Source organism: Macaca nemestrina, chromosome 2 (genome assembly GCF_043159975.1).
Source record: "Macaca nemestrina isolate mMacNem1 chromosome 2, mMacNem.hap1, whole genome shotgun sequence".
Classification (NCBI taxonomy): Eukaryota; Metazoa; Chordata; class Mammalia; order Primates; family Cercopithecidae; genus Macaca; species Macaca nemestrina.
Window position 1 is genome coordinate 203,582,372 of NC_092126.1, and position 23,261 is coordinate 203,605,632.

Sequence of the window (23,261 nt, forward strand, 5' to 3'; positions counted from 1 at the left end):
CAAAATAATAAGAGCTATTTATGACAAATGCATAGCTAATATCATGCTAAATGGCCGAAAGCTGGAAGCATTCCCTTTGAAAACTGGCACAAGAGAAGGATGCTCTCTCTCCCCACTCTTATTTCACATAGTAGAAGTTCTGGCCAGGGCAATCAAGCAAGAGAAAGAAACAAAAGGTATTCAAATAGGAAGAGAGGAAATCAGATTGTCTCTGTTTGCAGATGACATGATTGTATATTTACAAAATGCCGCCACCTCAGTCCAAAAATTCCTTAACCTGATAAGCAACTTCAGCAAAGTCTCAGGATATAAAATTAATGTGCAAAAATCACAATCATTCCTATACACCAATAATAGACAAGCAGAGAGTCAAATCATGAGTGAACTCCCATTCACAATTGCTATAAAGAAAACAAAATACCTAGGAATACAATGTACAAGGGACATGAAGGACCTCTTCAAGGAGAACTACAAACCAGTGCTCAAGGAAATGACAGGAGACAAACATATAGAGAAACATTCCATCCTCATGGATAGGAAGACTCAATATTGTGAAAATGGCCATATTGTCCAAAGTAATTTATAGATTCAATGCTATTCCCATCAAGCTACCATTGACTTTCTTCACAGAACTAGAAGAAAACTACGTTAAATTTCATATGGAAGCAAAAAGGAGCCTGAGGAGCCAAGACTAACCTAAGCAAAAAGAACAAAGCTGGAGGCATCATGCTGCCTGACTTCAAACTATACTACAAAGCTACAGTAACCAAAACAGCATGGTGCTAATACAAAAACAGATATATAGACAGAAACAGAACAGAGACCTCAGAAATAACACCACACATTTACAACCATCTGATCTTCAACAAACCTGACAAGAGCAAGCAATGGGGAAAGGATTCCCTATTTAATAAATGGTGCTGGGAAAACTGGTGAGCCATATGCAGAAAAGAGAAACTGGACCCCATCCTTACACCTTACAAAATAATTAACTCAAGATGGATTAAAAACATAAATGTAAAACCTAAAACTATAAAAACCCTAGAAAAAAACCTAGGCAATATGATTCAGGACATAGGTGTGGGCAAAGACTTCATGACTAAAACACCAACAGCATTTGAAACAATAGCCAAAACTGATAGATGGAATCTAATTAAACTAAAGAGCTTCTGCTCAGTAAAATAAAGTATCACCAGAGTGAATAGGCAACCTACGAAATATGAGAAAAATTTTTCAGTCTATCCATCTGACAAAGGTCTAATATCCAGAATCTAGAAGGAACTCAAACAAATTTACAAGAAAAAAACAACCCCATCAAAAAGTAGGCAAAGGATATGAACTGACACTCCTCAAAAGAAGACGTGTATGCGGCCAATAAACATATGAAAAAAAGTTCATTATATCATTGGTCATTACAGAAATGCAAATCAAAACCACAATGACATACCATCTCACACCAGTTAGAATGGTGATCATTAAAAAGTCTGGAAACAACAGATGCTGGAGAAGATGCAGAGAAATAGGAACACTTTTACACTGTTGGTGGGAGTGTAAAATAGTTCAACCATTGTGGAAGACAATGTGGTGATTCCTCAAGGATATAGAACCAGAAATACCATTTGACCCAGCAATCCCATTACTGGGTATATAACCAAAGGATTATAAATCATTCTACTATAAAGACACACGTACACATATGTTTATTGTGGTGCTATTTACAATAGCAAAGACTTGGAACCAATATAATGCCCTCAATGATAGACTGGATGAAGAAAATGTGGCACATATTCACTATGGAATACTACACAGCCATAAAAAAGAATGAGTTCATGTCCTTTGTAGATGGATGAAGCTGGAAACCATCATCCTCAGCAAACTAACACAGGAGCAGAAAACTAAACACTGCATGTTCTCACTCATAAGTGGGAGCTGAACAATGAGAACATGTGGACACAGGGAGAGGAACATCACACACTGGGGCCTGTCGGCAGATGGGAGGAAAGGGGAGGGAGAGTATTAGGACAAATAGCTAATGCATGCAGAGTTTAAAACCTAGATGACGGGTTGATAGGTGCAGCAACTATCATGGCACATGTATACCTATGTAACAAACCTGCATGTTCAGCACATGTATCCCAGAACTTAAAGTAAAAGTTAAAAAAAATGAAAGTATAAAATATGTGTGTGTGCGCATATATATATATATATATATAAACATGCCCTCATTTGCATGATGTACATATATGCCATTAGTTTTGTATTTGTAACACATATATGTACATGCATATACAACAAATAGAGGTGTTTTGCATAATACTTTCATTTATATTCATTTCATAAGCTAAGAACTAAAGAAAATTTAAATCAAAATCAATTATTCATTTACAGGTGTTTTTAACCATTATTTTCAGTTTTATGCCTCCTTTTATTGCCATTTTGTGATTTTTTTGCCATAAATTATACATATTTGGAATAATCACTTTAAGAAATTCAATCTTTGAGTAAGATCTCTAAGATTGATTTTGTATGAATATGTGTGTGGGCACACACTTGACAAAGAAAGTTCTGTTATAAATATATGTGTACACTTATCAAAATAATTCACAGAAAATCTCTGAATAAAATTATCTATACACTTTTTCTGTCAATAAAAGCAATATAGTACAATTCTTGATAGTAAACCCGTTTGTTTTCATTCTGTGGCCTACCATCTGAGCTGCCATGTTGGTATAACACATTGATCATTTGATATTTTACCATGGCAAATAACAGTGCTCCCCCAAAACAATAAATAAATAAATCAGTGAGTTTCAAGAAAATAAATTTTTTCATGGATCAGATGATTTGAAGTTTTTAGTTTGTTCTCCAGCAAGGTGAAAGAAAAAAGCTGTTAGTTTGTTCTCTATCAAGGTGAAAGAAGATGAAAACTAAAGTTCTCAAGGCCAGTGCGTAACAATAATGGGGCTGTGTTCTGTCCATCAATCACCATTATCAGATATCTTGATACCTATGTTGCCAAATATTTCATGTACTGCTTTAGTGGTGATTAATCAATGTGCCATGGCACTGAAACTGAAATGAGACTTTGTAGTACAAATGATATTCAAAAGCGTTTTGAAAATTTATCATCTCTACAGATACAGATGAAAAAACATCATCTATATCTATCTAACGATACCGTTTTTATAAATGTTACCTATCCAAATCTTGGTTTTATTTACTTAATATTTAGAAAACATGATTTTAGTAAAAATTGTTCATATTTTCTTAATGTAGTATGTGAAATTACTATGTAATTATACAAGAAATATGCTAGACACCTGAATATACAAATAGGCCAGCAAAGGTAGCAAAAGGTGCCTTTCAGTGTTATTATCTCCCCTATAATCTTCACCAACACCAGCCACTCTTCTCTGTGCATCAGTGATGTATGTTACCTAAACCAAGTCCTGTGCAAACGTCACCTCAACATAAGCCCTCTCGTCTCGTCTTCTTATCAGAATGCAGCTTGAAAGCCCGACAGGGAGTTCTGGAACCACCACTGAAAAATACACACTTGATGCAAGTATTGAAAAGTCTCATATTGCAAATTCAGAATTCACAGTATTGAAAAAATTAATATATTTTTTTAAAAGTTACAATACTGTGAACTGTCTAAAATGAATTATGCTGGGATCAGATGACTCTCTTCATTCCAGCCTATCTTATATTTTCTCATTATTTTCTCCACATAGTCACGACTAACAACAACAGACTCATTATTACATTTCATTATTGGCTATTTTATAACAAATGATCTCAATAGCATTTCTGAACCCTCTGCTCTTCTAGTTTTACATAATTCTTGAATTTTTGAATGAGTTAGTTTTTGATTGAAAAAGACTTGACTCTTACGCTTAGAAAAGCCATCTTTCTTTCTGTAAGCTTTCTATCTTCTATAAGCTTTACATGTTCCATAAGCAAACATTCACTGGTTTTGTGATCAAACTGGAGAGGCAAATTCAGTTAATAATAACAGCAACATCATTTATCATCCTCAAATCTAGTGTTATGGATAATATGATTCCCACGAGGAGAGACAGTTGGTTGCATGAGCGACAGAGAAAGACAATCAACAGTCTCATACTCGTACCAAGATATGTCCACACACACTTGTTTCCACAGTCAAAGTAATGCCATATGTCCCCAGTGACGTGGGTGGGTGAAAGGAACAGTTGGCCTGCTAATGAGGGCCATATGTACACGCAGTCTATCGTACCATCCTTCTAACTTACGATGGCTGAAAACTCAGTTGAAGTGCTTGCTCTGAGGAATAGCATGACTGGAGGAGGAGGGGCTTCCTTAATAGCAGGAAAGGACCATTTATTGTACAACTACTGTCTCTCTGAAACTGGGAGCTAAAAATATGCATGTACGTTACTCATTCGCATGAAGAGTTACTTAAGCATCAGTAGAGTTCTTTATTCCAGTTTCATCTTATTTCACTAAATTCATTTGCCTTTATGTGCAAAGGGATTTTTGGCCCTTTTCAGAAATTACTTTTCATAATCAATCTTGTTAATTTGATGTTCATTTACATCAACCTCTCTTATTTTTAGCTTGATCTTCAGAAAATTTATACTTTCTTTGACATTGTTAAATGTTACAATATTAAAAGAAATGAAAAAGACTTAAAAACTTAGAATATTTGGATGAAGGTTTCTGTACTTACTGCACTACTGTTCCAAAGTAAAAGAAAAACAAAGATTTTTAAAATGATTATAGCAGCTTTGTATCTCAATCAGGGTTTCCTTTGAAATTTCTACAACTGCAAACACTATTCAGCAATTTGCACTGATTATAAAATTTATGGTTTTAAGGTCAATTGTAATACTATGATCAGATAATATAATTTACTTTACTCTTAATGGCTTCATTTTGACAAATGAGGGAGCTTTTAGGAAGGACAATGCTCCCTGCACAACAACTAGTAAAGCATGTCACATCCATTTACAATATAATTTTAAGAAAAATGAAGGACAAACTACTTATGAGGCAGCAATAATTCATTTGCATTAAATTAATTTGAACAGGGCATTTAAAGTTCTCTCTGGCAACAATGGAATAAAGGGGAAAATGAATCTATCTTATGCAATGGTCCTCTTCCAGGTTCCAGAAAGATTTGAAAGGCTGACATGACCATTGCTAAATTTCTTCTAGAAGTTTATGATTAGTATCATAGATATAACTCATGAGATAAAATATTCACAATGAATGTTTGTGAACTGCATCAATTACTATGGAACTACTGTCTAACATCCCTTTGAAAATTTATGTTCTGCAAAGGTTAAGAAAAGGCCAATCTTTCTGTTATGGATGAGGTTTTGTAAACAAGAACTAAGCTTCACAAACAAGCACTATGGAAGACAATGTTCTAATTTAAACCTAAGTAATCCAGGTGTTGGCCTTGATAAATAATGGGTTTAATTAATATTTTTGACCCGAGCAGTGCAAATGCTTTTACTTATATTTTACTAAAGTTAGATTTGACAAATCTAAGGGTATTTAATTTATCAGTGTCTGTTGTCAGATGAAAACTTCCCCATCAATACCTTCTAATGGTTCAAAAATAAGTTGTTACCCCCACAGATACATTGTGTTTCCACGTGTAAGCAAGCACATTAATTTCAGGGTCTCAAGGCACAAAAATATTATTACCACTTGTGATAGGATGCATACTAGTCCCAAAAGATGTTCTTGGCCTAATCTCCAGGCCCTGGGAATGTACTGCCTTACATAGCCAAAGGGACTTGTAGATATGATTAAGTTAAGGATCTTGAGACAAGGTGATTATCCCAGATCATCCATGTGAGTCCGAAGCTATCACAGGAGTCCTTAGATGAAGCAGAGAGGAGGACTCAAAGTTGAAGGAAGAGGCTATGCGGAAACAGAAACAGAAATAAAAGCAATGCACCTTGAAAATGGAGGAATGGGTCAAAAGACAATGAAGACAGGTGCCACTAGGAGCAGAAAAAGGCAAGAGAATGGATTCTTCCCTCAGCACCTGGAGAAGGAACCAACACCGCAGACACATTGGCTTAGCCTAATTACAGTGATTTTGGACTTCTGACCTTTGAAACTGTAAGACAGTAAATATGTGTTGTTTTAAGTGATTAAACGTGCGGTAATTTGTTAGCGCAGCAGCAATACAACTAACACACCACTACAATAAGCAAAGGAAATAAACTACAATAGTAACAAACCTAAGGGGTTCCAGAAAAGAGAAATGAAGTGGTAACCTCAGTCACAGGATTGACATTAGTAACTGTGTTACATGTTACTCGCTTACCCCTTCAATCATGTTATTGCTGTAATTATCATTATCATCCAATCAATATGCTTACACCATTATGTGTAACTTAGAGATGTAACTTTTTTCTATGCCACCCTTCCCATAATTGCAGCTACCCCTAAGCACCCGTGTATCTGACAGAGCTAATATTTTCACGGAAAAATCTTCCATGTTAAGCAGAAAGTTTACATCTAAAATTAAATTCTTTTAAGCCAGTCTTGGGACAATACCTAGAAAATTCAAACACTACTTCTCAAGAATACCACTAGCAGTGAGTTTGTGATGCTACCTTCCGCCAACTGAATCAAAGTTAATTTTAAAGATTTTCAAAGCAATATTTTTAAAATGGTGTACATATTTTTCCTCTTGGTAAAAATAAACCATTTCTCAACCCTCCATTATATTTATGTTAATTACATGAAGTCCATACATGAATTATCATACCACAAATAGAGAACTATTTAAATAGGAAAATCTCACTTGGTGCTGACAGAATGACAGCATAAAACTGTTAAGCGTGGGGAGAAGTAAGTTGTTTGTAGTGTAAATATTTCCCTTTTCTTATCAAAATTTGTCCTGTGATCTAGCACTCTTCTCTCCACATGCTTAAGTACAGCAAAAGTTATAAAAATACTCATTCTAGTTTTCTATACTTTAATGGTTGCAGAACATTAGAAGAGAAGTTGGAGATGGGAATGTTTTGTGCAAGACTGACATTGCATTTGAGGGGAAAATAAAATCTTGGACATAATATGTGGGATATCTCCACAGTAATATATGGGAGGGCAAGAAAAAATACTATCAAATTTCTACCATGTGCTGAGTATATATAAATAAATTTATGTATAAATAAATATCTAGCCTTTTTAATGTACTAACAACCACTCTTCATAGCAGGCATTCTATTCCCAGTTTGTAGATAAGAAACAAGGCTTCAGAAAGGAATCTTCACCAATTTCACACAGTCAATAAAAGGCAGAACTAGGGCAAATATCAATAATAAAAATAACAATCTAATCCTAACTGGATCTGGCACTGCTCTAAGAAGCAAATCATTAACAAAGAATTTTGAGTTACATTCTCCTGGTCTCCCCATTTTACAAAAGAAGCAATTGAAGTAAAGAGAAGCTATACCATTTGTTTTCAAGCTCATATAGCTAACAAGAGACCATTTTAATCATGGGTCTGTGATAGATCCTGTACACAATTTCTAGCATTAGCTGAGATTTTTCTTATTAAACCCTAAGCAAGTATTTGATCCCTGGTAAGTATGCTATAATTTTTTCACTGCTCATTCTTATCACAGTTCTTCAAGAAAAGTACAGTTCAACACATTTATCCTATTTGGTTGCAAATTTTGAAACTCAAAATATATATCACACTGAACTGTTAGCTCCAGTTAGAATTTTAAAAAACTAAATTTTCGGCCGGGCGCGGTGGCTCAAGCCTGTAATCCCAGCACTTTGGGAGGCCGAGGCGGGTGCATCAGGAGGTCAGGAGACCGAGCCCATCCTGGCTAACACGGTGAAACCCCGTCTCTACTAAATACAAAAATGAGCCGGGCGTGGTGGCGGCGCCTGTGGTCCCGGCTCCTCGGGAGGCTGAGGCAGGAGAATGGCGGGAACCCGGGGGGCGGAGCTTGCAGGGAGCCAAGATGGCGCCGCTCACTCCAGCCTGGGCCACAGAACCAGACTCCGTCTCAAAAAAAAAAAAAAAAAAAACTAAATTTTCACTCAGTAAAAAAGTAATTGGATTTTTTGTTGTTGTTGTTGTTGTTGTTGTTTTGAGATGGAGTCTCGCTGTGTCTCCCAGGCTGGAGTGCAGAGGCGTGATCTCAGCTCCCTGCAAGCTCCGCCCCCGGGTTCCCGCCATTCTCCCGCCTCAGCCTCCCGAGGAGCTGGGACCACAGGCGCCGCCACCACGCCCGGCTAGTTTTTTGTATTTTTAGTAGAGACAGGGTTTCACCGTGTTAGCCAGGATGGTCTCCATCTCCTGACCTCGTGATCCACCCGCCTCAGCCTCCCAAAGTGCTGGGATTACAGGCGTGAGCCACCGCGCCCGGCCAGTAATTGGATTGTTTACTCCCATATCTACAATATAGCTTATAAGTGTATATTTGCATTGAAAATATAATTTTCTATAACTTTTATAATATTTAAATATTATTTAAGGTTTTAATATTTAAATGTTGAAATTTACATTTAAAAACATAGTTCAACAAGTCAGAATAATCCTTCACTTACTTATGACAAAATATTTGTTCAGTATCTTCTGTTTGTTCACTCCTGTGTAATATATCTTATTTTAAGAATCAAAAACTTCTCTTAATGTCAATGCTATAGCCTCTTCACATTTCCTACCTATTCTTAATTACCCTTCAGGAGCAAATAAAATGAATTTATCCCAAATTTATTTGCTTTGAAACAACTTCAGCGAAAATGGTGGTTGTCAGCCGTATCTACCATTCATATATCTCCATATTTTTCTGCATTAAATTTCATCTAATACTCCCTTATGCCATTAATGTCACTGCAAAGGGAGACAGGGGATGAATCTCATAATGAACAAAGGTATGTACACTAGATCTTAGGATGTTCAATCATCTCCCTAATATATTATGTCCCATCTGAACTACTCATATTAAAATGAGCAACTACATGAACATGGTACTTTTAAGAAAGGATGTTCAAAAATTAATTCGTATATTCTACAAATTTATATCCAAGAAAGCATGACCTAATAGGCATCACACACGTGAATAAAAACTTTACTTTCAGCAATGAATGTTTATGACACTCCTTCAGCAAGAGTTGTCACTGAGCTACCCACAACTCCTTGGCACTCACTATTCTCATACATGTGGTCGGACAATGTCCAGTGATTCTGTCCAAAGGCTTTTCTGGGCCATCAGAGCTGTCTCAGCCTGTATACACAGTTATACAGAAACTCTAGAGCTTTAACGACTCTGATCACTGGAACAACCCTGTACTAACAATGCAAATTTATGGAGGAAACTTCCAAGTCCTCTAGCCCCCAGCTGGGGTAACTCTGTTACCTATTTCATATGGTCTCATAGTTCTCCAACAAAAATGATCTCGGCTTGCTCATCTTATTTCCAACTCACTACATGGCACAACTAGAAGTTGACGAGATATTCTGCTTTAATGTATGTGCAAAGCCCTCTCGCTCAGGAATGTTTGTAGGATAATATTTCTAAATTAGGAATACAATTGGTCTTGTTCTTTCCTGAGGGATAAAATGTCATCTCTCTCCTTATCTCCCTCTCTCCCTTCTTCCTAACTCAGCTAACCCTCTATCTGAAAGAATTACAATGGAAGAAATATAGGGCATTGTTTAGCATTCTCAAGAGGATTCTTTTCCTTGGAAATGTTGAAATGACAGTGAGTATCACACATACACTGCTTGAATTATTTTTTAGGATCTGAGGGAAAAGAGAATTTTGACATTCCAGAAAATTTAAGTCATCCTTTTAATGTCAGGACGGGAAAGGAACAGGTCACATGGGCAAGAGCCATAAAACTAATTATCTTGACTCCTTCCTGAATACCTGAGCTATAAATGTACAAGGAATCCTGTAATCAGATGCAAAGTTGTCTACAATATACTTAGTTCCCCAATGTAACTATGAATTTTATGTATGTAATGTAAAAAAATTGTTTCCAAGTATTTGAGACTCCAAAAAGTTTCCCAGCTAGCATTCAATATTCTTGCTTAACTTCTCCTTATACCCCTAACCTGTGTTGAGCATGCATACACACACAACAGCACCCTCCCTCCAAAAAACTCACAAACTGTCTTTGGAATTCATTTTTTTAAGAGCTTATGTAGGATCAACTATTACCACTTAAGAAAGAAAAGGAGCAAAAAGCCTGTATTACAGGGATTTTGCTTTCTTCCTCAACTCTTGACGAAGCCTGTTTGTATCAGCCCATGTCAGACACCAAAGGACTTATCAATAAAGTGTTATGAATGTGGTCACATATGAAATGTAAGAGCATTCAGTTTCTACCTCTCCTTTTCTCATAAATCCTACATCAGATATACATTAGATATATCTGCCAATTTTCCATGGAATCTTAAAGACTATTCACTGTGAAGCCTGGCAGTTTAGCCTGAAAGCAAGTTATGTCTGCATTTCAAGTTCACACTAGGTGGTTTAAAAATACAACTAAATGTGGCCTGCCTTTATCTTGATTATAAGACATAAATTATCCCAAGAATATTCTTAGTAAAAAATTGAGTCTCCCTGTCAATCCACTTTTATTAAGAAGGACACAGGACAGTTTTTAGGAGTTTAGGAATTATTTGGAAATTAGGAGCATCTAAATATGGAAAATAACTCCATAAAATTATAGTATATTTTATATCAAAGAGAAACCAGAAAAATAAGAAATAAAATAAAAAAGAATAAATGTTTTCAGTATTTTTTCATGTAGCATGTTCATATATAATTATTTCAGTAGTCTCAGTGTAGTGCAATTGTGGTGCAATGTGCAGTTGTTTAGGTAAAGAACTAACCTTGAAGTTAAACAGCATAGGTCTGAATTCTTTATAACATTCATGTATTTTATATGTTCCATAATAACATGCAACTTCTAAGTGTATGACATAATAATTACAGAAATCGAGGTAAAGTAACACTTCTGTGATACAGTCTCTTCATCTACAAAGTGGAATTAATATCACTTTTCTCTTTAAATTTCTATTAAAAATTGGAGAAGTAATATATGTGAAAGAACCTTACATTAAATACGCAAGTTTTATTTGTTGAATTCAAACTGTTATTAAAGAAAGAAGAAAATAAAATGTTACATTTTGATTAACCAAGTAGATACATATATCTCAATTTGAGAAACCTTTAAGCTCCCTTGACCATAAAATGACATTGGATCCTAACAGAGAATTTGGTTAATTTTGAAAGATATTTCAATTTCACACCTAAATTTGGATTCTGACATTTATTTCCTAAACTTATCGTTTGTATACTTACCTGCTATTAAATCCACAGTAGGTCATGTGACTAACCGTATGCCCACCGATTTTATTGACAGGTATTCAGTAAGGCCCGCAAAGTAAGTATTGAATTTTTTTTTAAAAAAAGACCCAAAACACAGAGAAGCAAAACACTTAGTTAATTCTTATAATCATGATGATCACAAATTAGTGCTATTAGTAAGAAAGAAACTTCTAAACCTAATAAAGTCATAATACCTCCAAGGAATTTTGTCTCTCTGATACACACACACACACACACACACACACACACACACACACACAGGAGATTAAAAAAAAAAAAAGAAGCAAATGTAAAAAAATAAATAAATGAAAGAAGTTCTGTGGGAAATGTCCATAATTTCATGCCCAGAATTTCTCTATCAATCCCTTTCCCCAAAGTTCTTCCCAAGAAAATAAAGTTGCCTTTCTCTCAATGTTGACTCATCACTTTTCTCATAGAATTTTCAAAAGAAATATTTCCTGTCAGTCGGCCACTTAAACTTTATGTTAAAAAAATCCAAAAAGGTATCAATTTGGCAACAAAGGATAAAGAGGAGATGAAGTGAACCAACATGGCTTTTAAGCTAAATTGCCATCACATTTCACAGGCTGTCTAGAGAGCCTGAAGTTCCCTTTAATAAGCTTATGGAGGTTACAGAGCGAAGGAACCTCAAGTTACTCTGAGGGTTTTCCCTGGTAAATTAGGTGGAAAGGAAGAGTGCCAACCCCACCCCCTAACTTAGAGACCAAGGCTGGCCCGTCCCATTCTGTGCCCAGACCTTCTCCGTCCACGCCTTTCCAATCCTTTCCTTGGCTTGGAAAATTGGGCATGAGGCAAGCAAAAGGAAGGACAGAAGGCCAAAACGGGCATCCGGGAAACCAAATTCCTGTCTTAGAAGCTTGTATAGAAACACATATAATGCGTGCCTTTGGGGACATTTCCTAAAACCCCATTGACTTCAGCTAATGCCATCCGAATGCCCCCACGCTGGCCGTGAGGATCGCAGCCACCCACCGCCCATCCGCCCACCCCCAGCCTGTGCAGCCACCGCCGAAACCTTCCGTGAATGTGGGACACGTAAAGGCAGCAGCGCCTGGGGGAGCTGAGCAGCCTCGCCAGTTCCACGTCTCCGGTTCGAGACCCCTGGGTTCACCTCTGTGCTGAACTGAACTCACCCGGAGTCAGGTTCAGACGGCGGCCTCCCCGCAGGGGCACTGGGCAGCCCCGGGAGCTCCGCAGCGTCCGTGCGAGTAACGGGCGCAGCGCCGCGGAACCGCTCCCCGGACCTGCTGCTCCGGCTGCTCCCGGATTTCTCCCACTCCGCCCGGGAGCCGTCCTTCCTTGTCTTCCCTCTTCCTCCTGCGCTGCAGCCGCCGCGCTCGCTCCTCCTGGCGGTGGCGCAGGGCTCCTTCCGCCTCCTCCGGGCGCGAGCTGCGCGGTGCTAACGAGCGGGCTGCAGGCTCCTCCCGGCCAGGGGTGCGCACAAGCCCCTCGCCAGAAACCGGACTTCCCGGAGCAGAGCTAGGATGTGCCCTGTGCGGCCACTGCAGAAACGAGCTGGAGGCGGCGACCGTCTGCGCCCCTCTAGCACTAACACCTCCTAGATCACATACATAACTGGCTACTCAGCTTAACCGAGCCATCACCCCAGACTTCTTCCTAAATAGCTCCAGTAATTTACAAGCGCAGAAAAGTGAAGGAGGGGTTTGAGCACATATCTGTGTTAACAGTATTGTCTGTATGGAGATGCTAATTTGGCTAGATTCTGGGATGAAATGTTCAAGGAATGGTATATGATTCTGTCTGGTTGTTATTTTGACATATTTTGACTATACTTACAGATCTGTAACATAAACCAGCAATCTTCTAATCATGACAACACAGATTCCTAATCTAAGGCAACTGATACTTACTGAACACCAGGCTCTGTTTAATAGTCTCTTTTTTCCCAGCTAATCTTTACTACAATTCTGTGAGCACTACTAGCATCCCTACTGTATATTTTAAGAATCTGAGACTAACTTTTAAAACAAGAAGGTCTTAAAACAAGACTAAGTAACTTGTTCAAGTTCGCAGAGATTCTAAGTTTCTGAGCCTGAATACTAACTGAAAACTGTAGCCCTCACAACCCATACCCTGTGTATAATGTGTTGTAGCATCTTGGATGGTACTGTGTAATTGAACCAACAAAGATAATAGGACCATCAGCAAATACACATCAAGAGACTAATGAATACCTAGAATCCTAGGGAGACTTGTAAATAGTCAAGCACCCTATGTAACAATAGTTCAAGTGCATGCTAAACATGGAGATTACTTATAAAAAAACATCAACCGGCCGGGCGCGGTGGCTCAAGCCTGTAATCCCAGCACTTTGGGAGGCCGAGGCGGGCGGATCACAAGGTCAGGAGATCGAGACCACAGTGAAACCCCGTCTCTACTAAAAATACAAAAAATTAGCCGGGCGCGGTGGCGGGCGCCTGTAGTCCCAGCTACTCAGGAGGCTGAGGCGGGAGAATGGCGGGAACCCGGGGGGCGGAGCTTGCAGTGAGCCGAGATCGCGCCACTGCACTCCAGCCTGGGCCACAGAGCGAGACTCCGTCTCAAAAAAAAAAAAAAAAAAAAAACATCAACCAGTATGAGTTAAGACAGGCAAATAACGTTCAAAATGTTGAGAATCAACATCCAGCCACATATGAGTTGAATTCCCCGCTCTAAAAAAGAGGGCAGATATGATGTATTCTAAGAAGTCTACAATGGGCATGGTCTTTTTGCAATCAAAGAAGGCCTTGTAAACACTTGTTTCCCATTAAGAATATGCAATAGCTAATTAATATTAAATTTAAAAATCAATGATAATTTATTTCAACTAACCTTACATGAAAACATCATTACTCATTCAAGCTTTTAGAATTAAATAGCATTGAATGTCAAATTTACTTCAACCCATAGAAATAATAGACAATTAATAAAGTAAGTAATTTAATTAACTTTACTTTTGTGTCATGGTGTATTTTTCCTTAGGAAAACGATAAGAATTTTTTTCCATGGTATAAAATACTAGAATATGACTTTTATATTTGTCTTCATGAAGATGAGAGAATTAATAAAATAAGTACAGACACATTTATTGCCAGCAAATCTATCCAGATCATTCATTCTCCACTCAAGAAATTATTCTAGGCAAGCTTTATTTCTCCATATGTACAAGGCAATTCAGGGATCAAAAGAAAGGGGAATTTATTCACAAGTGAGCAATGTTAAAGCACCTAAATTGATATCAACCATTAATTAACTAATTAAGATTAGATTTTCTTTATAAACAACTTTAAAAGACTATGAATAAGGTGTAACAAACTTCTACTTTATAAATACTACTATTCCTATTGAACACAAAGATATATAATTATATTTTTCTTCCTACTTAAAATATTTATTGATCCTGGCATAATAATATCATGGATATAAGGTTTATGCTAATTTTTTCACATACCAAGTACTTCAAAACACTTATTATTTTTCCTTAAGCTTTTATGTGCATATATTTTATCTCTCCAACTAAAGAATAAGCTCCTAAATAAGAGTAGTTTTGTCAATGAATTTTATGCATTTTAACACATTATTAACTTCTTTTATGTATTGATTTATTGATTCAAAAAATAGGTGTCCATGCCACTTTTTCTAAACCTTGCGCAAGATGTAGGGTATACAATTATGTCCAAACTTGATATAGTCCTTGACCTCATGGAGTTTACAGTGCAGAAATGTGCAGTATTTTAAAATCTATTTATTATTATTTAAAGCAATAAATGAATACATTCTTGCCGAAAATAAATGAAAAGTCCGTCTGAACTCCTTGGCCAAGGCCAAAACATGAAAGCAAAAGCGCTGCCTGCCTGAAAACACTAAAAGCAACTCTCAGGAGGGTTTCTCTGTTGAAACAGTGCATCTCATTATGGAAATAATGAGAAAAATTAGTAACTGTGCAAATGACAGCACACATGCATCTTTGTGGTTTCTGACCTTTTAGCATCGTCAAAAGCAAGACCACAAGCCTTTCAACACCATTCTTGGTGTTAATCTTGCACAGAATATAATGTTTTCACATATTTCATTCTGATTTCCTATAAAGTAATTTCAATTTTTAGCTAAAGCTAATGGGTTTTTCTAGTGAAAATATTGTGAGCTGAATGACTTTCCAGTGAGATCTGTGTATCATGCGCCATTTTCATGCTCATGCTCATTTCTCTGAGTCTATTTGCCTTTAATTCACCATGATAAAATTCCTTTGGTACTTTCATTGGCAACCATCGCATAGTGACACTTGCATCCAAATGTAATTCAATTTGAGCTTGGCAGCGTTTGCTTTTTTATCCGAAAAGAGAAGTTAGAGGGAACAAGGGGCAAAGACGTGTGTAAGAATATCTGAGGGACCATCACAGCATCATCACAACTTCAAGATTTTTTTGAAACACTGGACAAGGGACTAACAGCCATACCCTGGGATGGCTGAAACACTTCACAACCTGCTCATGTTCATGACCAAAATCATCTCCTAAAATGAATTCAATTTGTAAATATCATAATATTGTTTGTGTATAAGTAATCATAAAGCAGTGTTAGGGGAGTATAATCTACTAATAAATTGGAACAAAAATATTAGACAAAATTCAAGAAGATTCTAAAAGAAGGAAATCAACCTGTCTGTTCTGAACAGAATTGAAAAAAGCACATAAATCATAGCTCTATACATTGACCATAGACTTAAAACATAACATAAGAATAAAGAAGGCAGATAACTCAGGAAAACGTTTCTATTGAATCTGCTCCTTAAAGTTTTCCCATACTTTTATTTTAATAACAGGAGCATACATTTAAATCTCACAAAATCGAATATATTTTGCTGATTCAATTTGAAGCAGATAGAGGAGCGTGCCCCAGTGCTATGACTGTGAGCTGTCACTGTAACATACCACTGCTTTACACTTACCCACGGGCTAAAATGTTCACCCCTAGAGTCACGACTTTGTATATGGCAGGAGATTCCTACTAAAAGCAAATATATTTAGCTGAAGAGTAGATAAATCTTTAGGCCATTATATCATTCACTAAAATTTAACAGGCATTTACATATTTACCTACTTAGTTCATATGACAAATACGTTTGAGAGTCTGCTATATACAAAAAAAAAAAAAAGGAACCATCTTAAAAATGTAGAGATTAATTTAAAAAATGGAACTGAAGGGTTAACTGTGATGGCTGAAATGAAGAGAACAAAACTAGAGGGTACTTCAAGGAGAACAGGCATGAGAGAGGCATTATAATTTGGAAGGTGCTATGATTTGAACCTGTGTGTCCATCCAAAGGTTGTATGTTGAAACTAAAATCACAGGATAATGGTATTAAGAGATGGGGCTTTTGGTTACGTGATTAAGTGAAGAAGAATCCACCCTCACGAATGAGATACATGACCTTATAAAAGAGGCTTTAGAGGAATGTCTGGCTCCTCAGTCTCTTCTGCCATGTCCTTACATTGTCCGTTTTTGCCCACTTTCGTCAAGTGAAGACAAAGCAAGAAGGTGCCATCTTCGGAGCAGAGAGCAGCCCTGACCAACCACCAAATCTCGGCTGCCTTGATTTTGGACTTCTCAGCCCCAGAACTGTGAGAAATACATTTCTGTTATTTATAAATTACCCAATCTGTGGCATTTTGTTATAGCAGCACATAGACAAAAACAGAGGGTAAACAGCCTGGTGAGACTGGATAATTTAGAAACTTGAGATGATTTAATGTCGCTGATTCTCCATTTTCCCATATGTGAAGTGAAGGAAATAATGCTGATTACTTCATAGTTCATTGTGCAAATTAAATTAACTAAACTATGTAAATAAAGCAAGCAATATCATTCCTTTTATCTAGTATGCACTGTTTAAGTGTTGTTATTATTACATGAGGAAACCGAGAACTTCCCAAAATAGAAGGATGTGGCAACCAAACCAAGATATAAGAAAGCGCCAAAGTTCGCTGTGACAGTTTTGTCACGTGCTGGTTAGGGAAGATAGTGTAACATTACATACAGGTATTATTTTAGGATAATTTTACTCTACCCCGAACTACTCCAGCACTTTGCCTAGGTCTTTTATTGCACTTCTTAGTTTGTCTCTTTAATTATGGTTATTTATATAAATCTTTCAGCTTCCTACAAAAATAAGCTTATAGTGGGACAAATCCTTAAGGATCTATGTCAAAGCAATTTTTCTATTTCCTACAGCAAGTAACCAGTAATAATCACCCAGAATTTGTTAAAGAAATAAACATAGGAAGATTAATTTCAATTTTTTTGCTAATTTTTACTCAGAATTACGCCTTTGTTAGGGAGGGAGAAATTATAAATTGTGAAGACATGAGTATTAATATTTAAATCTGTTATTCTGCTTTATTTTAGAGTTTGCCATGTTTTGTGATTAGAAAAAGAAACAGGACATTCTGTATAGCTGTTGCAAAACGTGTGGTCTTTCAGTGAACTAGCACCACCAGCATTACCAAGAGTTCCTTAGTTTGCAGGACTACTGAGTCAGAATTTGCATTTTGACAAAACTCCAGGTGATTCATGCTATGCATTTAAGTTAGAGAAGCACCGTTTTATAGTTCTCCTTATGTCCTGAGTGCATTGTCAGTGAAAGAAAATACTATAAGTATGATGATAATAATAATGGTAATATTAAAAAAATGTAACCATTAATAATTTTATATGTTCTCCCAGATACTAAGTCCTTTATTTAATATTTGGTATAATTCTGTGAAGTTGCAGTTGATATCACCTACTAAACTGATACTCAGAAATCATAAGTAATTTTCCAAGGTAACAAAGCTAGTGAATCACAGACAAGATTTTTAAACTCTTGCTGCTTCATTCCAAAGACCAAACTCTTTGTAACTTATGGTTAATACATTTGCTTCTACCTTCCATTTCCTGAATGTGGTTTCCTTTCTATTTCATTAGCTTTATTTATACGTGACTGATTTTTAAGCCTAATATTTTCAGAATACGGCGTACTACAGGTTAATAAGGGCAATACCAAGTAATATGTTGAGAAAGTGTGCAGAAGTAGTATCAAGAAATGGAGATCTTTTCCAAAATGTTTACTGAAAAGCATTCAATAAAACAAGACTTTCTACTTAGAAATTCTACCTTGCATAACTCAAGTGGAACATGATTATTAAAATGACAAAAAAGATTCCATAATGGCTTAAGAGCTAAGAATAAGAATTGCTATATAAAAAAGCATAAATATGCCATATGAATGACACCTATAAGAATCATGGGAGTGCTATTTGGTATTTAGTATTTAGTTCCATTCTGCAGTATGATCAAAAAGAAGCGTCTGTATAATTCACTGTGCATTATAGCACAATAAATCACCTCATTAGGCTAAGAGATGTGTAAAGATTTACAGTCCAGGAAAGTCCACTAGATACTCTTAATCACTTCTTAGACTGTACTGTCCCCCATATTTCTCTTTTTCTATAGAAAGATTGAACACGGAAAGGCTTTATTTTAAATCCAGCAATGAATGGGATGTCTGTGAAGCAAGAAATAGATGGAAATTGACATTTTAAAAGAAAGATTGGCTTCTGAAAAGATATAGCTGTGACCTTGGTCTTTTTGTTGGAGAGAAGTATTCCCCAGCCTTGTACGATTTTTCCCAAAGCACACTTTGTATTGCTCTCTCTTCATCTCTGGCTCCTGTCACACGGCCCCTCCCTCATTCTATCTGGTGACTTCTGAGAAAAATGCTTAAATTCTCCAGAGAAGATTGAGAACAATGCTAAATATTCCTCAGAGAAGCAAAATTTTGTGTTAACAGTTTATATTTTCACATGAAATTCTCTATCTCCTCTCTCTCTCTGTCTCATGTATGTGTGTGTGTATACGTATATATATGTATATATGTGTGTATGTATATGTATATATGTGTATGTGTGTATATACGTATATATATGTATATATGTGTGTATGTATATGTATATATGTGTGTATGTGTGTATATACATATATATGTGTATATATGTGTGTGTGTTTATGTATATATATCCGTATATATACACACACACATACTGCCATTTACCTCCCGGGTTATACATCCTGAAATCTTAAAAGTAGATAGCCCTCACTGGCTGCGGTGGCTCACGCCTGTAATCTCAGCACTTTGGGAGGCTGAGGCGGGCAGATCACCTGAGGTCGTGAGTTTGAGACCAGCCTGGCCAACGTGGTGAAAACCCATCTCTACTAAAAATACAAAAAATTAGCTGGGCGTTGTGGTGTGTGCCTGTAATCCCAGCTACTCAGGAGGCAGAGGCAGGAGAATCAATTGAACCCAGGAGTCGGAGGTTGCATGAGCCAAGACCACCCGTTGCACTTCAGCCCGGGTCACAAGAGCGAAACTCCACCTCAAAAAAAAAAAAAAAAAAAAAGGTGGAAAGGCCTTAAAGGCCTTTTGAAAATGAGATTTGTCAAATATTTCTTATCAGAGTGAAGAGAATGAAGTGCGGACCCATGTGACTTGTCTGAGGTCACATAGGCAGTCATGCTGCAGCAGGCTTATTGGTTCTCTTCTATGACATGTGCTACTGTTTTTTATCATTTCAATAGCTTTCTAGTCAATAGTGGGACAAAATTTCTAACTTAGGAACCTAATTTTCTCTGCAAATCTTATTTACATCTCTAGTTTATTAATACACCTCAGAAGTGTTACAGAAATTAATTAGTAGAATTTTGAAGAGTATTTTGAGGTATGCTGGGAAAAATCATGTAAAGTATCAATGATTAGAAACTAAACAATCAATACTAGATATTGTAAAATTATATTTAAACTTCCATATGGTATAAATAAGTCATTTTAATGTACGTATGGTCATTGTACTTTGTTAACTTGCATATAAAGTATTTGAAAAAATAACATTTCAATATATAATATGTAAATATACAAAGGTAAGGAATGGAAAGAATAGGTGAAAACAGTAAGGCTAAAAGCACAGTACAGTGTCATCCTCAGAAGACTATAAAAGAATTCTCAACCTCACAAAACAGGAGAACTTGAACATGGAACGTACCCTCTTCTAGCTATACCAATTATGGTAGGTAATTTTAAAAGGCTTTGAGACAGAAGGGAAATGTTTTATTATGGATTCAGCAAAGTGTTATGGGGATGTTTCTTAACTATCAGCTACTTCTGAAATTCCCATAATCTTTCTATAGATGGCAAAGTTACATAAATATGAAGGAAAAGAAGAGGGCCTGCAAAGGTGATAATGCAATTATCTTTTCAATGATAAGATATTTCTAAGTACACATCTGCTAATCAAATTCATGTGCATTTAACGTTCTTTTACCGACATCTGCCAAAGTGGCTAAAGTAATCCTTCATAAGGAGACAATTTTTTTCTCCACACAATACTCTAACATTTCCAATTCAATTTTTCTCAAAAAAGTTTACATGATATACATATAGAATTACTAAAACTTCGGCTGCATAAATAATTTAAATGGACTTTACTTCAAAGATAATATTTACTATTAAAGTTGGAAACCTTTGAGTCATCAATTAATTAGAATTATCTTGTATCTTTCTTCATAAATACAGTGTTTTGTCCCTACATATTTATGATTTGGAAATTTTCACCTGGAAAATTTCATTTTCATTTGGATGCCTTGTCTTTAGTATAAAATTCAGTATTTCCATTTCAATATAATTTTTTGATTGATTTTTACTTGAAATTATGATAAAATAAGAAAAGTAAAAAATAGAGATAAACTTTAATAGTGTTATTTGTGACTGATAATAAAATCAAGAAAATAAAATATATAAAATAATTATAACTATTTAAATAAATAAAGTATCACATAATGGGCAAAATATTCTTCTGGCTAGTCAGATGATTTTGACAGGTTGTTTATGGGTTCTGAAGTTCAGTTTGCTCATCTCTAACATGAGGTTCAACTGCATATGGCTTGTTTGGCTGAACTCTGTAAAGCTGGTCAAAAAAGTTGCATTTGGATTCTTCTTCCTGTTTCTGTATACAATAGAATCCTTCCTGTTTCTACCACAAGATTCAGAACACAGTCTCTGACCTTTCCAAATAATTTCAGAGTCTCCTTGTTCTCCCGAAGCTTTCTCATAAACGACTCTCCCGTGCGCCCTGTTTGTACACCAAGCTCGAAGTATACTTGGTGTCACCCCTTCCTCTACCATCTTCCTACCTGTATCCAATCTGTAGCTCAACCATTTCAAACTGGAGAAATATCTCTAATACGTCCATTCTACTCGTTCTCTGTAATAACCACTCTAGGTCAAACCACAGTCAAACCCATAAATTCAATATTTTGATGGGTCCCTAATGTATCTGCATATTTCCACTTCCCGCCTTCTACCATCTGTTCTCTAGAAAGCAAAGAGAATAATCACCAAAAGAAGAAAAAGAAAAACAGGAAAGGAGTTACATCAGGTCACTGCCCTAGATAAATCTTCCAGAAGCTTCCCAATACTTGTGCAAGAAAGCTCACACCCGTATTCTGACCCCCTAACTCTAAATGTATCTATAACCTCATGTCATACATCCCTCACTTATTATGCTCCAGCCACCGTGGACTTCTATTATTCATACACACTAACCTTTCTCCTGTGAGAAGGCCTTGCCATGTGTTCTTTTGGTTGCCTGGAATTCTCCTGTCATCGTCTCCTCATTCAGGCCTGAGCTTAATTTCCTCAAAGTGGCCTTTCTTGATCCCACCTTATCTCATTTCATCTTCAACCTCTTTTAAAAATCCTCAGTCTGATTTTTGTTAATGTTATTTATTATAATATATCAATATATTACTCTTTATATGATTACTAATTTATATTGAGTGGAACCTTTTGAATAATATCTCAATAGGCCAAGTTTCTATTCCTTTGTCCTCATCCCTTAATTCCCAGCACTTGGCACGGGATCGAGTACAACAGCTTACTGACTGCATAATGAACCTTATATAAGATAACATCAAATAAACCTTGGGGAACTGCAGGCATGTTCCCTTACTCTTGTACTCTTATTCTTAAAGTGAAAATATATTCAGGTTATATAATAAAAATATGTCCAGCTATATTAGTACAAAAGGGGGTTGTTCTTTATTCCTTATCCCATGTTGGTTTGGGTTTTCCAATAACCTAAAATGCAAATTTATATGCTGAAAGTTTATTAAGAAATACCCTTGGGATTAAAAGGAAGCAGTATTGGGCAGAGGAAGATGAGCTGTGATGCAATCTCAACACATTCTTCCACCAAACTTCCAGAGTTCTGCAGAGGTGTCTGGATTGGGACATGGAGCGTGGGCTTCTGTACCGCACAGGTAGCCAGTCACTGTGTAAAGGCTTCCCTGTGAAGGAACATGACCATGGGAATGAGGCGGGTCTCTTACAACCAAGAAATTTCCCATAGAAGGCTGACAGCTAAGGGCTCTCTGCCACAGTTCTCCCACCAGCTAGGAAAATAAGTCCTTCATCCATAAAGGACGTACAAGACAATATATCACGGAGGCCAGTGTAATCATGTTGCAATTGTCTTCAAGTCATAATTCAAACAGAGGGGCTGTTTTCTTCTACCAGCCATATTAGCTCAGAAATATATTTGAGAACAATATAAAGTGATAGATAAAAATCTGGGGCGATAATGGGAAAACCTTGTTATATTCCTGGAGTTGCTATTAAATATTTAGGTAATAAATGTAATACACAGATAAATCTTTAGACCATGGGCCCATCTAAAAAACTAAAATGCTCAAATTAGCTGAATTTTAATCCAATGAAGTACTATTTTTAAGACTCTTGATGCAGGCAGATGTATTTTGTCTGTAATTAGGTTAATTAAGTTG

The 23,261-nt window shown here is 36.5% G+C and overlaps 1 protein-coding gene across 1 annotated transcript in view; it reads right to left on the minus strand.

Annotated features, from left to right (window-relative positions):
* LOC139361668 (uncharacterized) overlaps positions 1-21,603 on the minus strand; it is a 196,339-nt gene extending 174,736 nt beyond the window's left edge. The window contains exons 1-3 of the mRNA XM_071090460.1: positions 21,483-21,603; positions 12,833-12,948; positions 12,524-12,789 (exon numbers count right to left, since the gene is read on the minus strand). Of these exons, the coding sequence (XP_070946561.1) occupies positions 12,524-12,789; positions 12,833-12,948; positions 21,483-21,603 (503 nt within the window). The remainder of the gene's footprint in view (positions 1-12,523; positions 12,790-12,832; positions 12,949-21,482) is intronic.
* Positions 21,604-23,261: the final 1,658 nt, after the last annotated feature.